This window comes from Coloeus monedula (genome assembly GCF_965178545.1).
Source record: "Coloeus monedula genome assembly, chromosome: 4".
Classification (NCBI taxonomy): domain Eukaryota; kingdom Metazoa; phylum Chordata; class Aves; order Passeriformes; family Corvidae; genus Coloeus; species Coloeus monedula.
The window spans coordinates 70,217,644-70,236,046 of record NC_138784.1 but is presented as its reverse complement, the minus strand read 5'-3'; the positions used below and the strand labels follow the sequence as shown (position 1 = coordinate 70,236,046).

Sequence of the window (18,403 nt, the reverse complement as noted above, 5' to 3'; positions counted from 1 at the left end):
TGTATACATAGAGAAATTCTGATGCAGTCTGAGTCAGGGTTGATCCAATGGTGAGGAGAAGCTCTGGACAGCCAGGGAGGACCAGAGTGGGGGCCCTGACCTCTTGTGGTGACTGAGGAACCGGGAGCACTCCAGGCACTGGTGTGTCACTTAGTCCTGGGGACTTCGTGTTGCTTTGTGAATTAAACTTCCAAAAATCTCAGAAAGGGGAAAAGTCCATCATTGGCCAAGTCAGCAGCCAGACTATGGCCCATGCCCCTGTGTACAGAAATGGTACTTTCTCATTTTCAAGCTCTGCTCATATCTCTGCTGGACTGTGATTTTTTTATTAAAATTGTTGTGTTTGGTAAGCCTTTAATGTTTCGCATGAGTGTGAATGTCTCCGTATGTTTGTAAAGGCAAAGAAAGATGTTTGTAATGTCATTTCTGTGTTTAACAAGAGCAGCTTCCAAAGGACACCAGAAGAACTATATTCGATGGTTGTGTTTCACTTAACAGCTTCCAAAGGAAAAGCACCACTTTAAACCAGGGCTTTTCTTCTCTTCTTTCAGGGGTGCATTCTCCGAAGTTGTTTTGGCTGAAGAGAGAGCGAGTGGGAAACTCTTTGCAGTCAAATGCATTCCCAAGAAGGCACTGAAGGGAAAGGAAAGCAGCATAGAGAATGAAATTGCAGTGCTGAGAAAGTGAGTACCAGACCTTCATTTCTGCCTCTTTGCTTCAGTTAGACTCTTGCATTTAAGGAACAGTGATTGACAGATGTGACTGACGAGTTGTTCAGCCCATCACAGGCAGACAAGATCACACAAATTTAAATGGTGCTGAAACTGTTTTGAGAAATGCTCCTTTTCTTTTTTTATGAATGCGGCCAGATAACTGCAAAGTGGGAAAGAAGAGAAGTTAGGCTGGAGTAAGTCTATAATGCCATAAAAAGACCTTATCCACTAAGAATGTCAGCAGTTGTGTCACAGGCTTTGAGGAGAGCAGGAGCAGGGTTATAATTTTTAAATGCTTAAAACAGTTTGTTTCCTCGTTGCTCTAAAATTATGACATGTTATGAATTGTCATAAGAGATGGTGTTAACCTGTGCCATGCAGACGAGTGGTACCTCTGTACTTCTGGAAGGGGGATGTGTTTTCTCCTTACTTTGGCTGGAATACATAGATACAAAAAAGCATTTCTCAATTGCTGTGAATTCATTGTAGTTATTAGAGGCTTGATCCTTACCTCTTCCTCATCTTATGCCCTGAAGGTGGGATTCATCTCACCTGACTTGAGACATTTGGATCTGAACTTAACACCCTTGACTTTCATTCTAGGAAATGAAAAGAGATTGGTTACTTTAGGATTGGTTCATGTAGTTGGTTTTAAACTTCTAAAAGTGTCTTTTCTTCTCACTGAGTTGAAGGTAGTGCAATTACATAGAACTAACTCCACATTGGACTGGAGCACTGATTCCTGCTGTACTTCTGTCCCAAGTGGGACTTCTTGCCCCAGTGCTTGGTCGTGTCAGAGCTGATGGCTGATCATCTGGGCACCACGTGACAAAACGGATCCTGAAAACTTACTGGATGAACGAAAAGCTCAGACAGCCCAAGTCAAAGGAGCTGGTTCAAGGGCAAATTCAGTCATCTCAGTAGGCAGAGGGGATCCTTTTCAGCGGAGAGACATAAATGGGGACTCCAAACAGCTACAACTATTTGCAGCAGTGCCTTCCTATTGCTGGGCCCACCTCGGGTCAGTACAATGTAAACCCAGTGACAAATGCAGCATGTTGTCTTGCTGTGTAGTGTTATTGAGAACCTATCATAAAACTCAACCATTGCCATCTCTGTAACCAGGCAATAGTGGCCCATAACCACAGCTTGAGAGTCTTTATGTTGATGGGTTTGTCCCCTGGTACTTGTATGTGGTGTAAGAGCAGCAATATCCACGTGCAGGAAGAATTGCCTTGCATCAGCCTTGACCCTGAGCTGGTAGAGCAGAGAAATCATTTAGGTTATTTCTTGCTTCTGCATGGTGAAACGTTTCTGTTCCCTGCAAACAATTTCCTGAAAAACCAGGAGGCAGCACCCTGTGCTATTCCAGCTGCAAGGGCAGGAGAGTGAGTGGGTGGAAAATTCCTTAATTTCATGCAATTAGATCTATTCAATCTCTTGTCCTGTGCACGTTAAGGCCTTAAAAGAGAATGTCCCTTTTTTATCTCGTGCTGTCTTCTACTTAGCTGTTGCTAATACAAACTTTGCCTGTCATTGTCTTTATTCTGAAAATAGACATCCTTGCCTGCAGATGCAGTTTTGAATTTGTATGTGCCACCAAGGAAACGTTTAGCAAATAACAATCTAGAGTCTGCCTGCAGTTGAGGAGAAGGGATATCAACCTGTTTCTCTGTTCAATGAATTCACTGCTTCAAAAGCTGTCAGTAAAAATAGATTTGAGAGCAGTTGAATGGATCCTGAGCAGCTGCTGCTAAGCTCCATCTAAGTGCCCTTCTTTTGTTTCTTGTAGCTTAACACTGAGTGGGGATGGCTAGTTCTTGTGTTGTCTAATGAGTGGGTGGGACCCCAGGGCCCTGGGCTTCCCTGCAGAGCTGTGAGGTGCCACAGCCTTAATAATGTACCATGCCCTGAACCAACTCATCTGGAGGATGTGCAGAGGATGCCTGGCAAGAGGAGTTGGTCCCTGTTCCCTGAGGGGAAGGTGTAGAGACACAGAGGATGGATGCAAAGCAAATATAAATATGAACATGGGTTGATCCTAATCTCCCTGTCTGGTTTTGCATTATGTCTTTTGAGGGTGCTTCAACTCTGATGGGATGAAAGTCGCAAAGACACCCTGCCTAGCTAAAATGCAGGCAAACTCCTTAATTATCCTTCAGAGAAGGATCTTTTGTCTTACACTGGACTTTCTCCTCCTATCTTCAATCATTAGAATTTTGTTTTCTTCCTTACAAGCTCTGTGCTTTCTGGGAGACCTCCGCTAAGTGTTGTGAAATGCAGCAACTCTTCTTGAGTTCCCCAGTTGTATATCAAATTGGGGTCTGGTAGGAAATCCTGAATATACTCCCTACAGTCTCTGCCAGCTCTCAGGTGAGCTGCTCATGCCCCTGTGTATGGTGAGCAGGTTTTTAGGAACAGTCAGAGATTGTGCTGGCATATCCAGGATCAATACCCACAGTGTCCCATATACTTTGTACCCTCAGGAATTTCTGGTGAAGATTCATCTCCCTGCCAGTCCTGCCAAATTGTTCCAATCTGGCAGAGTCAATATGGGAGAGAATTTGAATAATTCTGTGTATTGAAGTAACATTTCAAGGAACATTTTTTTGCATTCAGGATTGAAAGTCTGAGCATGGAGTACTATAGGCAGTAGAGCCTGGTGATGAAAACATGAATCCAGTGAGCAGAAGCGTTGGGTCCCCTCTCACCACTGCTACTTTCTTTCTGTCACAAGGGTTATTTTCTGTCTCAATATTTTTATTGGCTGTGAAACAGCCTTTATTGGAAAGACTTTCAAGTAAACAATTTTACCTGCAGTTGCTTTCCTGCCCTCTCTTCTGTCAGCAGACCCAGGAGAGTGGGTGCGAGAGGGGAGGTTTCTGGGCCAGGCTCTTAGTGTGAAACCAAAACTTCTGTCAGTCCTTCTGTGTGTCTGAACTGAAAAGCTGTTGGGAGTATTAATCCAATATTCTGTGCAGGGTGAGGTCAGTGACCCCCATGTGAAGAACATGGAAGGTGGGAGATTTTATCTCTCTGTCTGTGGGCTTGGACGCTCTTGCTGCCAAAACAAAATGACACATTTTAGGAGCGATGTTCTGCGAACAGAGGAGCCGAGCTGCCAGCCAACTGATCTGCATGTTTGTGTGAGTGCCAGAGTGAATCATGCATACTCCATAATTCTATTTTTCCAGCCATGGCCAACAAATCTGTTCTTAAAAAAGAAAAAAGGCGGAAGAGCCGTTAAGTCAATATTTATGCCTAGCAACCTTAACAGGGTTCTTCCAATATGGACTCTCTTGTGTCCCGTGGAAATCCATGGCAGCATTCCCCGAAGACTGGGATGGGTGGGGACGGAGTGGGAAGGAGCTCGCTGTGGAGTGATGTACTGGGAGAGGCTGAGTCTGCAGTTAATCCAGGAGCCTGGGCCTGACAAAGCATTTAAGCATGTGCCTAATTTCAGACAGTAATTAGTTACAGTGAAATTCGTGAGGAGGCTCCCCTTGCTCGGAGGCTTCAGAGCAGGGTGAGGGTCCCACTGGGCACCTGTGTTTGGTACTACATCAAGAGGGGAGTTTTCTTAATGTATTCAATTGAGACATTAAGACGTGGAAAACATGCTTAGAATGGCTTAGAATCTGTTTGAGGAGGCAAATAGGATCTCTAGAACTGGACTGTCACAGCTCCATTAGCTGGCTGTGGGGAACAACAGCACATAGTCACCTTTATGTGACACAGACTTTTTCTGACCTGATGTGTGGGGAGTTTCATAATCTGCTCTGAAAGCAACTGTGTTCTGGTTTTCAGCAGTAAGAGAAATGCAATCCTATCCATTGTTTGCTGTAGAATAGAGGAAATTCTTCCACTTATGGTAATTGTGCAGGTGTGAACACGCTGAAAGAGGAATCATCTGCTAGACAGGTTTGTGAAGGCAGTGCATGGTTTGAAGAGTTGGACTGCTGAGAAGCAGCAGTCTGAGGTTCTAGTTAAAGAGAAAAAAAAAAAAGCTTGTAAGTCAGATGGAGAAAAACATGCTTGATTTGCTTGTGGGGTTGGTTTTGGTTTTTTTTTCCCCTTGGCTACACCACAGTTTATCACAAGAAACCCTCTGCTGCCTGGGTAATACCTGTGCAATTGTACAGACTCAGTGCTGAGTCAGAGCAAAGCAAGGGGAAGAACAATAAACTGTGTGTAGCACTGCACCCAGGTTTATTGATTGCTTAATGGCAGTAATGTGCACGTGTCTTGTTAAGCAGTACTGTCTAGCTAGCAAATCATACTCTGCTTTAGCTAGTTTCTGCTGAAAAGGGATTTTAAAAATAATTTCTAAATATTTAGGTATCTCTTCCCTTCTCCCCCTCATCTTTGCTATCCTAGATCCTTTGGAAGAGGCACCGTTTAATTCCTTATTACAAATCACATCCTTGCCTTACTGAGGTCTGGGGCTATTTTTCCTGTTAAACAGAGTGAACTGTTCCTAGCAGGTCAGCTAAACTTCTGCCGGTGCTTTCCATCCCCATTTCCTCAGGAGACAGGATGTTCAGGCAGTGATTCATGCACAGTCACTGCCTCACTCCTTACATGCCTGCACCTACAGCCAGGAGCTGCTGCTGGGATAAAGAGCAGGGAGTGAGGAGGGGAGGTGTCCTCCTGCAAATCCTGGGAGGTCAGGGCTATACCCAACGTGAAACTAAACAAAAAACAGCAATGAAAGATTTTCCTAATGTGGGTGGAAGTGTGAGGGTGCCTGCTCTCCCATAAATCAGATGATGGTCAAAGGGGCCCCTTGCTCCATGTCAGGAGGCAGTGCTGTTCCTCATGTTAAAGAGAATAAGTGTGGAAGAATCACCCCTTCTCAAGATTTACATGAAGGTTGCAGGGGTAATTAAAAAATTGTACCTCTTTGCTCCTTTTCAGTGGCCCATTGACAAGCTCCCTGAAAAACCTCTCTGTCCCAGATTCTTATCTCTGTTATGCCCCATTCCTCCAGAGCTGACCCCATAGCCTCCAGGAAGACAAATCCAAATTTAGTTTTGAAACCCATTAGTTACCTCTTATTAAACTCTTCTGTGCAATTTAACTCAGAATCAAAGGCTAAATTAATTCTGAATAAAACTGGCCATGCAGAAGTGTAATATGCCCTAACATAAATTCTGGCATTTAATTAATTCAGATGAACATTCCTGAATGACTCTGTGGGACAGACCCATCTATTCAAGCCACAGTTGTCTTTGGGTCAAAAAATACAGCCCTTGCAGGCCTGGGTGGTCCCGTACGCCAGTTTTCCAGTCTGGAGGCTCTGCTGGTGCCCACTGCTATTCTCCTATGGTAATTGTTTCTCTGTCAGAGGTTACACAGCAGAGTACAGGGCCAGCTGAACTTAAGAGGAGACATTCAGATCCTGTGTTGGTAAGTGCTAATATAAAAGTGATGGTAATTAGATTGTGTAGCGCATGTACAGAAAGCTGTGGGATTGACCTTTAAGGGGTTAATTACCTCTTTGCACCCCAGAAGTAAGAGCTCTTTTTTTCTGTCAAGACATGGATGGATGGTTAGGGAATGAAAAAAACAAAAAAAAGCACTTGACATCTCTGTCTGTCAGGTATCATAATTTCTCTGGTGCTTTGCTTACTCCAGCAAACAGGCTTGCTGCTTTTTTATTTTTTTCCCCTGTTTTTCCTCCTCTGTGAATAATGGTGAGAAGATCGGCTGCCTCAGCAAGAATTGAAGAGACAGCTGGTTGTTGTATTAAGTACTCACTCTCAGAGAAAGCTTTTATGTAGATTTACTTGTTAAAACCTGGCTTGCTCATGCCACTGCAGTTGTGCTGGGGTGACAGAAGGCTGACTCTGCTCTCCCTGTGCATCTATGCTCCAAACCCTGCCAACTGCAAATCCAGGGCCTCCCAAAAACCAGCTCCCAAGTGAGGCCCTACATCCCCAAGGATGGCTCAGGGTGCTCGGACATGCAGCCACCAGTTCAGGGGTGATACCCAGTGGTACCATTAATGACATTGATGTCAGTGGTGTTGGGGTAGGGCCCTTCCAATATATTTGTTGGCACCGTGCATGGATTTGCTTCATCATTGTCCCCGTACATCTTTTGGGCTGATCTGGATCCCTGGAGGGACCTCAGTGTCTGCCCGTGGAGCCTCCCTTACAGCTGTGCACTTCTGCAGAAATCCCTGCTAGGGAGGCAGGCAGGCAGGCGTGGAAAGGAGCCAGGATCTACAAAACTCAGGGTAGGGGGACAGTTGGGCATGCCTGGAGGCTGACATCAGCCTAAACCATGAGATCATCTCCTGGATCAAGGAGATGCAGACTGGATGAATTGCCCTTCTCGGGTTTCAGGCAAAAGGGAATCTGACCCTGTATATGTGGATATGGCACAGGGCAGCTCTGCCTTGGCACTCGCAGTTGGCTCAGCGTTAAGCAAATAGTTTTGCTACAAAGAACTCATCCGAGTGAAAAAAATGTGAAACCTGAAACAAAGCTGACACCATTCTTCATCACTAAGATGCTGGAAACTTTGCAGGGGAAGACTTGCAGCCAGGACTGCCTGGATTGCATTTCATGCTAGATTAGATGTAAGCATATGTAGGCAGATCGAGGCATCTTAAAAAATCCTTAAAATACATCAAGTGAGAGAGAAAAATCCCCTCTGAAGCAGTAATCCCAGAATCCTTTCTGTCTTCTCTGGTCTTGCACAGTTTCATTCACGTGCAGTGTGCTGGGTCAGGCTGCAGGGATAGTGCATGGCATTTCTGTGTCGCAGCCTGAGTTCACACCCTGCCCACCCAGACAGCTGTGTCTCTTCAAGGAGATTATAGTGTGATAAGTCATTTCACTGTAATTGCTGAGTGGTGACGAAGCTGTCCTCTCTCCTGGGTGGTGGTGGTGGTTTACCAGATCTCCCTGGCGTAACTATTGTCCTCCAAGGTGACCCCATATCCTGACTCATCTCAAAAAATGGCACATCCATGTTAGAAGGAGGACATGGAAGCACATTGTCGTTCAGTGCTCCAACTTTTAAAATAATTCAAGGAAATAACAGCTGATTTCTGAAAGAGTTCTAAGAAGGGTCCAAATTAGCAGAATTGTCAGCCTTAGGTGGTGTCTATTTCTGTGCCACACAGAATCAGAGAATATCCTGACTCGGAAGGCACCCACGAGGATCATTGAGTCCAACTCCAGGCTCTGTACAGGACACCCCAAGACTCACACCATGTGCTTGAGAGCATTGTCTAAATGCATCTTGAACTCTGGCAAGCTTGGTGCTGTGACCGCTTCCCTGGGGAGCCTGTTTTGTGCAGAGGTGGAATAACAAAGCCAGGGTCCTTTCAGAGCTCTTAGCTGAAGAATGAGAATATATGCCCTATTTTCCAGTATGTAATACTCAGGAAGATGGTTATGATTGTGTTCAGTGGTCCAGGTATCTGATTATATTGCCATTGTCTGTTACCTAAAAGAAAAGAATTGTTAAGATGGATAAAGCCTTTTAAATAGGATCTAAAAGTTTGATAAATGACTCAATTTTAAATCTGGATTCATAAGGTCTATCTTTGTTACACCCACAGGTTTAAACCAAGGAGTTACCTAATTTGCAAGCACATGCCTTTGGTAGTAGGGACAGCATTTTCTCCAGTGCTTGCAGTTCACAACTTCAAGGATGTCTTGGTGTCTAAAAGCAGCTGAGGATGTACTCAGTCTACTCCTGGGTGGCTTCATTAGGCAAAATACTTCCTCTTCTGTTTTTTCTCCCAAGATTCTTCATAGGTAATCTGGAATGTTTTGTCTGAAAATAAGGGTGTTTTTTTTTCCAAGAAAGTAATTTCTTCATTTGGAAGAAGTACAGAAGCTGTTTAAATGTCTCATGACATTAGGGAAGTGAAGATATCCTTGTTATTATCAACCTATTGCATTTTGCCTTTATTCTCTACTTTTGTCTTAAAACATGAACTGGAAGAATTCAGTATTTTGTAATAAACTGTTGTGATGTGCTGTTGGGAACCAGTTAGTTTCTAACCTCAGGGTACCCATATTTTGATGGTGGGTAAGTTTTTAGATGCATAGTCCAAGTAACTCAATGAATAATCCTTTATCTTACATTTATGCTGTTAAAATCCGTGTCAGTAACTCATAAAACACTGGACGATTGGAGTGGTGAAGTGGAGTTATGATTTGTGAAGCACTGCATAAAGAGAACAAGTAAATGCAAGGTAAGAATCATCTGGCCAGCTGGAAGCATCCTCAAGGTACACAGCTGCATCTGAGCTCAAATCTCATTTGCTGTGGAAATCATCAAATATGCATTTCTAAGTGGATCAGAATGTACAGGGAGGATAAACAAGTATTCCAAAAGTGTCAGTTCAAGAAGGTAGGAACAGAAATCTTATCAGAAATTACAGCTTTCATGAGTACTCCTTGTCCGAAGCAGTTTTTTTGCTCTCAGTTGCATGTTAAAATGCTTTGTAAACACAAGCTGCTGTATTTTTGGCCTTCATTATATGAAATTAAGCGGTAATGTTATCAGTGGGCAGGTTTTTCTGAGACTCCAGTGTGAATTTAAAACAACTCCATTGGCAACTTACACCTCCTGTTTTCATTTATAGAAGATGAATCACGATTAAATTTTGTGTCTCATTAAGGTAACAATTCTAGGTGTCTTAAACCAGAATTTGGTAGAAGGGGGCTGGTTCTGACCATAATAAAATGGGGAAATATTTGTACTCCATCCCACTTTCTGCTGCATCACGTTAAACCTGACAGCAACCTCTGTTTGGAATATGTCCAAAATATCCTGAACTGACAGCTGCATAAATTAATTGCTATTTGACCAACTAAGTCTGCAGTTGTCAACTGTGATACATATTGATTGTTTTCTCATAACACTTTGTTTGTGTTCAGTAGGAGTTTTGAAGGGAAAAAAAAGTTAAAAAAAATCTGTAGGCACAGAATTTATCTTTTAACAAAGGCAGACATACAGAACACTCACCAGGGCTCTGCCCTGGTGATCAGTTTGACCAAAGAAATGCTGCTGATGATTTTGTTCCAAATTAAACCTTGATTATCTTTTTTAAATCAGAAATTCTAATTTTTTTAATTGTGTCTTATGTTCCTAAGGCACTGGCTTAATCAGAATAGATCTTTTTTATCCAGAACTAAGAGTGGCCCTAGTAAGGGGTTGTGCTTCTGGAGTTATAGGACTTTAAGCCTATTAACCAAACCAGTTTTCAAAATAAAGCCTAACATTTTCTTTGCTTGCATCCATATTTCTGTGTCTCTAGCTATCAGGGGCATCTGCCTATATAGCCCAGGTCTTAAATCTCTCTAAGTGCAGAAACCTGTGGGTTAGTTTTAATACTGACAAGTTGTATCAGTAAATGGACTATGAAATCATCTCCCTAAGGATAGGTGACAGCTTTTACTCTGCCAGCTGTTTTATCAAATGAAAATTATGGAGCATTACATTAAACAGGAATGCTTTTGCCTCCTTGACTTACCCTTAATTTTTTGTCCCGGAAAGTAGAAATAGGTGAATTCAAGCCTTCTTAGTGTTAAGAGGTTCTTCTTTGAAGGCACTTAAAAATATAAATAGCAGGATTTATATATTTTTCTTGAAAATTTGTTCAATAACTTTGAGAAGGGATATTGGTAGGAAGCTTTTGCAAATAATGTAATATATATTACAGCTCTGTACTGAACCAAAACCAACTGACAAATGTGCAGCAGTGAGCTGTGCCAGATACATTTCTGCACACCAGCAGTGTCCCCTTCTGAGATCAGTCCAAATTTCTATATATAATCTGTTTGGTTCCCACCAAATAAAATAACAACCTGCTTCAAATATCTTCATACCTTTGTGATATCTCCTGTCTTGGCTGACGCACCAGGGATTAAACTGCGACCTTTTTGGACTTACACACACATATCTTTACAGCCTCAGCTAAGCAGCCACTCCCTGCAGGCCACTGGAATGGATTCAGGCCTTGATGGACTGGGCTCTGAGTGCAGTAGTTATCTTATGCTGAACTACTGGTTTGAAAAGTCCACATTGGTGTGGGGTTGTTTCTCAGCTGTTTAATTTTTTTTCCTGTCCACCAAAAGCAGAAGAGTTCACATTCAGCAGCAGCATTTGGCAGAATGCATTTTGCCAAGAAGCATCTCTCCAGACCGAAGCAATCTGGTCATTCCCATGTCTGCTGTAAACTTGATAATTAGAGGAGAAAACAACGGCTGTTCACAGCTTTGCTCTTAAAGGGGATAATGGGGGATTTCTAACTGAAAACAAAGAGGAAAAGACTTTTTCATAGTTTTATATATGCTCTCTTATGCAAGCCACAACAAAGACATGGACATGACATGATCCAAAAAGATGTAGCTTTTATTGGCATTTACATAGGAATACCAGTTCTCCCCTTTCTGTGTTACAGTAATAGCAAAGGCTGTCTGATTTATATTTGCTACAAGTGGGTTGGTTGGGAGGGAAGCTGAAAATTTTCGTGAAGTTTGAAACTTTTCCTTCTGTGTTTTTTGTGTGTTCCTGAGAAAATTACTGTTGAGGGAAACCGCTGAGTGTCCCACAGTGTTTATGTCTTGAAGGCATTGTCCTTGCCATTTATGGTGTCCAACACACACGTCCAAGCCATGTAGCACCAGCATGGGTAAACGAGCACTCGTCATTAACAAATAGGTATGGGTAATATGATCTAATGCTATTCTGGTCAATAGGAAAATTCAAAGGCGTCGAACTTGGTTACATGACTCCTCGAGGCTCCCTTGAGAATCTTGGCCCAAAGCAAAAGGGGGAAGAAAGCCCGAGCTGAGGTCACCCATGTGGATTGTAGGACTTTGTCTTGTGTGGTTGTGCAGTGTGAACTTAGGGCTTTATACACAGTAGATGTGCTGGACAGCCTCCTTTCCTCATCCCCAGTGCCTCCTGGATTGATGCATCTAAGAAAAGGGCCATAGCCCATATGGGGATTTACTGTTCCAAAGGTAGTTGCTCCTTTGTCATGTCCTCCTAACTCAGGTTCAGCTGAGCCCACACAGAATCCTGGCTTTCCCACAGAGAGAGCTCTGTGCCATCTCTGGATTATGACTGGGAACAGTGGGTGTTCTATGGTGTTGCTGCTGATTTCAGCTGCTGTGGCTGGGGCCAAACTTCAGCCTGCAGAGAGAGAATCTGCCAGGGACTGGCCATATCCCCTCTGCTCCCTCTACATAGCCATAAAACTGGAACAAGGGAATCCAAAAGGCTGCTTCTGTGAGAGGGTGGGGAAGATGGTCTGTGTCTTATCTAGTGGGGCTTCCTCCTGCTGGTGTCATTAAGTTGGTTTTCCTTCTAGAAACTGAAAGACCAGACAAGAGTTTATCACCAAACTTCACCCTGAAAGGATGGGGTTGGCACGTAGAGATTTTCTCCCCTCTTTTCTCTGATTTACTATTAGGACACTGAATTGCTGACTTTGTTTAAAATTCCTCCTACCATTAGAAGCATATGTTTCTGATTTTCTTTCTTATGATGATGTAGTTTGCACTCTTACCCGAGAGCTGTTTTAATAGGACCAACTATATTTGGAATCACTCTGAATTGCTCTTGAAATGGAAGACTGATGTCAGTATTTCTGGCAATCTTTCACTATATTTCTTTCCCCATAGTTGAGTATTAAATGACTATTCAAGCTGGAACACCTACACCATTTTATTTTAACATAATTAGATTTGTTTTATTTCAGTACTGTATATACTCCTAGAGTAGCTGATATAGGTAAACATATTAATAGGATGGTTTGGGGAGGATTTAGTAAATTTAGAAAGAGGATGCCAGCGAGTGTAGACCGTTGTGCTTTGCATCAGTTTACACACAGTGAAATCTTACAAGCTTTAGAGATGTGATCCTGTGTTGACACTGTGACATCTGTATCTCAAGCACACTTGACTGGCATTTTTAAAAGTATCTGCACGGGGTAGTGATCTGGATCCCACTGAAATCCCCTATCCAGAGGACATTAGAAGACCTGATGGGTTTTGTTCATCAGCTATATAATTTCCTGTGTCGTGATTATGCCTACAGCATCCATGTGGGAGATGACTGTTCTCTGCTCTTGGGGCTGGTTGTAGGTAGTCCATCACAGTCCTCCCAGTCCTGAACAACAAAACCAAGAAATGTCAGTCCTGAGAGGGAGCACTCAGCTCAGTGCTGGTCTGGGCGTTGAACCATCTTTGAAACCTCTTTAAGATTCCCTTGTGAAAAAGCAACTGATCTTTTTCAAGAACAAAACAGTACCCAAACTGCCCAAAAGTTCAGACTCATTTTGGACTAGACTGTGTGTTTCAGCAACTCTGAACTCTGTGTTTTGCTCTGGAAGGAGAAAGTCACTCACCTGATCTGACCCACTGCAGCAAGTGGGCTGTCTTATTTCATCTGTGCATGCTACGTAGGTCTTGATAACTGGATTTGACTTGTGGTTAGAAAAGCAGCCAGGCTTCATGGGAGTCTCCTGCTTCTACACTAGCACTGCAAAAGCATCCCATATAGTCCTTCCATAAAAATACTCAATTATTCTCATTTGTCTGGGAGTTTGTCATGATTTAACTTCTATTTACTTGTGGTTGTATTTCTCAGTATGTTAAAAGATCTCATGTTTCTTTAATATTCTGCCTGTACAGGTCCTTGTCTTGTGGAATCTCTCAATTTTTACTATGCAGAACAGAGAGCAGGGTTCTTCTTAATAAGCACTCTTGGGTACTTGGAGAATATTTTGGACACTCCTCATGCATACTCTGTAACTCTATGGCATGCAGTGGAGCAAGGCAGGAGGAAAAAAAAAAAGCATTTTTAGTGTGGGATAATCCTGAAAAGAGTGCTTGATTTGGCAATAATTCCTGGTGGTAATCCAGTTTTTATCTGCATTTATTGAATCCGTTTATTCCCCTTGTAAGTTTCGGTTAATTGAGTGGTAGATTTTAGGAGCACACTGATGTTGTGTGGGTGAGACGCAGCAGGAACCCATAGCCAAGGACATTAAATATATGGAAATGGGGTGAAAGGAAGGGTTTTGGTGGCGGAATCAGTGCCCTGACTGCTGTGGGGGGTTCGTGTCTTGTTTTTAGGAAAATGAAACAGCATAAACCCAAGACCTTATTCTGGAAATGGCTTTATGATGATGGTTTTCAGCCATTTGAATAGGCAGGTACTTAATTGTTTTTTCCAGTAGCAGAGCCAGCTCCTCCACAGCAATTTAATTTGAAACTTCTGAATGATGGGTTTACTTTTCTAGTTGTCTTTCAAAGACCCTGTGAAGCCCACAGATTACCAAGAGTCTGCACTCCCCTGGGTAGAAACCACCATTCTGAAGCGTGGAGGAATGAAATAAAAACCTCCAAAGGAAATAACAGGAGAAAGCAGAAGCTAACTGTGGCAGGTTAAAGCACCTCCAGTAGCAATACAGTTGTGAAGGAGTTAGTTTTGGATACATTTTTCAGGAAATCCCTCTATAGAAACTTTTCTTTCCAGGTAAGTACTTGAGCTCACATCACTTTTAATTGGCCACCCACAGGAGTCTCAGCCAGTCCTTGCCCATTCCTGTGCTGTGGCCACTCTACAAGGGAGAGGATGGTGTTAAGGGATTTGGTGTCACTGAGAGTGTTGGTGTCTGTGGTTTTGTGCTTGGTCCTGGCCATGGTTTCCCTTCTCCAAAATGGAGGAAGAAGCTCAGAAAATATTTTTTTTCTGAGCTTATTCCAGACTAAACTTTTCATCTGAGGGTTCAAAAAGACCATCTCTTCCCCAAGACTCCTGAAGCCACACATGTATCAGGGTTTGCTGGGTGATGGCATAACCACACTGAAATAACATTTTTGAAGCAAAATCATAACCATTACTGAGTTATATAAATATCAGCATTTGGCATTGTTGTACAAAGCCAAAAGTATTGCTGGGAGAAAGCAGTTAATTAAAAACTGCTTTGCAGTGCTGTGCTTCTCCTTGTATTAAAAATAAAGTGGAACATCGTGAGCAGTTGGTCTTGCTGTTTTGTAAACAATTTTCCTCACATTTTCTCCTCTTTATTTTGATAATGGTGAGGAATTATACTGCTGACCAAAGAAGCTGCATCGAGTCTGCTGCGGTGGGACCAGAAGCTTTTCCATAGCTCTGCCAATAGGAGTTATTGTCCCACAACACACCAAAAATGCTCCTTGTTTGGGATCCTTACAGTTGTAGTAATCCCCCCTTCCTTGGGAGGCATAACACACACATGTCACTCTAAGTAGAGAATACATTTAAGCATGACACATGGCTATATGGATGCTTTTGAGACTGAGTAATCCGGGAGAAAGGGGGAATGGAGGGGGACTGGAGGAGGAATGGAGGAATGGTGCAAGATGAGAAAATTCAAGAAAAAAACTTTCTCCAACTTGGATGCTGAAGAGGTTCCCAAACAGTTAATTCCTGATGCATATTTTTTGCGCTTCTCTCTTAAAATAGAAAAAAAGCCTGAAAGTGGTCACAAATGCCAAGAATTTGAATGGGAACTGTGAACCCCCTTGCAAATTTACAGCTTGTTCAAATTTGCCTTTAGTATTTCATAGACAGAGGAGTTTTACAGGTAAGCTCTGAAAGTTATAAACAGCTGAGTGAAGATACATGCCAGATCATCCTTGCACTCAAGGAAGCCATTTTCAAATGTTGTCAGAAGTGCATCCATATGTTTGAGACTCATGGATGGATGTATGGCTGTGGTCATGGTTGGAGAAAGATTTGCACAAGGGCTTGAACCTGCCCAGTGTTTATTGCCCGAGTCAAAACAAAGTCAAACAGGGATCAGTGAGCCCTCAGGGCTGCAGAACAATGGGGGCTCAGCCTCGTGCCACCAGCTAACCCAGATCTGTTTTGCCACGTGTGCGTGATGCAGGGATGGCAAATCTGCTGCTTGACTGAGCTCCTCCCATCCTCCCTGCTCTGCAGGGAGATGCCCACGAGGATTTGTGTCGATCCAAGGCAGCGAGTTTTGTGTGTGAGGCACAGTGTGCTCCGTGTATTACAAAATAGATTTGTCTGTAAACGATGCTGACCTTTACCGTGGTTCAGTCTGCTTGAAAAGAAAGCCCTGAGGAGACATCCTCCACCGAGTAGACAACACTGTGATTTCTGTAATCTGAGTGTGGTATTTCTGACTTAGGAAAGGCTAAGCCATTTTGTTGCTGTCTCTGCCCACCAGATACCTTAACACCTTCTTTTCCAGACTCTGGCTGGCAATTCTGCTCTAACCCAATTTCAGTAGGATTGGGTGTGTAGACCATAGTTGTCCCACAAAGAATTCCAGTATTTTTGCATGCCTTTGTTGGAGTTAATGGTGTTTCTCACACAACTTCTCTCCTATAAACAGATAAGCCACATGCAAGCTGTCATTGGAAGTGTTCAAAAACCATTAGAATATGACACTTGAGGACATGGTTTAGTGGTGAAAGTGGCTGACAGTTGGATTTGGTGATCCTAGAGGCCTTTTCCATAGATTCTATGATTCCATGCCATGATGTGCATCCTGATATGGACCATATTATAAACCCATTTGTGTGTGCATTTCTTTGCCTCAAAGGAATATCTTTAAGCATCATAGTTCATAGCTATCTCTCACCATGGTATCTTGGCAGTGTGTTTGCAACACTGCAAACAATGAAATAGAAAAAAATCCTTCTCTGCCTGTGAAGAGGTGGAAATGTTTTACTAGTGGCTATGAGAAAAGCATTGATGTAGAAACAGGTCTTTTAGCAAATCTGATGGTGGCAAGGACATGGGTATTGCTAGAAATCCTTTGGATTATGGTGGTGATGGAGAGCCCACCCTGGATTAATATCCTTTAATAGTAATTCCTGTAGAAAAAAACCCATTACTTTGTCCAAACACATACTGTGTGTCCTCCTGCTCACCTTCAGGAAGCTCTTCCAGAGTGTTGGCTCAGCCATTGAGAGAGATACCCTTTGTCCCCTCTCCTTGGACTTGTCAAACCTTTTGTGTCTGACTGCCATTGCTGAAATAACTGAGTCTGGTAGAAAGGCAGATGCTCTGGGACAGGAGCAGCTTAACTTAGTGTATGAATTCCTTAGATTAGTACTAAAACCTGTTCTTGGATGCGCTAGAGAGCAGGGGACCAGCACAGGCTGTGGTAAGATGCAGCACAGGGATGTTTGATCACCCCATGGTGAGAATGAAACCAGGCACCAAGCCCAGTTTCTTGTGAACTGTTTGCTCAGATGGGCAAGGCAAATATGCTCACCTGGAGTCAAGGAGGGGACCAAGTCTTTTTGTTTCCTTTCTGGGAACTGGAAATGGTCCCACCTCACTCAAGACATCGCTGCAGTAGGATGCCTGCCCTCAAATGGTTAAGTGCTAATGCTTGTCTGAGTTATTTCCTGATTCTTGGGAATGTGTTAAACACTAAATGATGCATGAGCACCTTAGAGGGAGGTGTTACATTCTGTATGAAACTGTACACAGAATATTTGTTTTTCACTGATGGTTTTGTTCTGGTTCCAGGAGAACTTGACATGCTAAGCAGGCCCTGAAGCAAAGCAGTAATTTGCGTTCCTCTAAACAAACACATCCTCTAATTACTGTTTTAAAGGTGGTATCACATAGGAAGAAGCAATAGAAAATAATTTTATAGGGTGGGACACATGTCAAACTGGCACTGGCATGAAAAAAATGTCCTGAAGTTGTAACAACTTGTCTTTATACTTGGCATGCTGCTTTGCTTGCCCTGAATGTAGTAAGATCTTGGATGTGATATTTCCTAGGAAAGATTCTTATCTCAGGGATCGGTGTCTGTCAATTTGCAGAAATGGTGGTTTGCTCATCAGTTGGCCTCTGCTTTATTGTTTTTGCTTTTATTATTTCCTTTTTCCCATGCATGTTTTAGCAGGTGAGTGCTTCTAATATCAGCTGGGGACTGAACAGGGCTCTCCTGTCAAGGTAAAGACAGGAGACACTACAGCCTAAATTGGAAGAGCCCATCTCTGCAGCAGGGATTGTAACAGGCTCCTGACAACCACACATGAGGTACAGCAGGAGATCCAGATCAGGCAGTCATTAGTTTTATCTTGAGAAATATGCAATCAAGACAAGCCAAAATCTCTTAGTAATTTAGATTGCAGTCAACTTTCATTATGAAACCCAATTTCTGATCCTCTCTTCTCCCTCTGGTCACAGCTTACAAAATTTAATTGGCCTCAAAGATGACATATTTATTTTCAAATGGGCTGGTTTGATTTCTGCAGCGTGAAAAGAAAATGAAGCCAATCCAGTTGTAGTGGCAGACCACTAGACAAGTTGGCATTTGTTAAACACTTGAGTGCGTTCTTCTGAAACTGCCATCCCCTACCTTTGCCATGCCACCAGCAGTGATGCTGAGCGAGGTATGAGCCCTGAGCAACAGCATTCTCTGCTCTCCTCTGTGAAGGATAATAACAGCAGCAGCTTCAATTTGAGCTCACTTTTTTATTCCATGTGCTGACTAGTGGAGTTAGATCTCCCATACAGCATGTTTGAGGTTATGACTGTATAATTACTCTGTATTATTTATTAAGTGTCCCAAGAATTTCCCAAATGCTCATTATACTTTCACTTTTTAAAAAAAATCTGGAACTATTTAGTCAAAAGTTGGCTATATTATTAACTGAAATTGCCTT

At 42.8% G+C, this 18,403-nt stretch overlaps 1 protein-coding gene across 1 annotated transcript in view; it reads left to right on the top strand.

The window, feature by feature from the left end:
* The window catches only part of CAMK1D (calcium/calmodulin dependent protein kinase ID), a gene marked incomplete at both ends in the record, with an annotated part of 122,371 nt that overhangs the window by 9,063 nt on the left and 94,905 nt on the right, over positions 1–18,403 (top strand). The window contains one exon of the mRNA XM_082280377.1: positions 552–683. Coding sequence (XP_082136503.1) covers positions 552–683 — 132 coding nt within the window. The remainder of the gene's footprint in view (positions 1–551; positions 684–18,403) is intronic.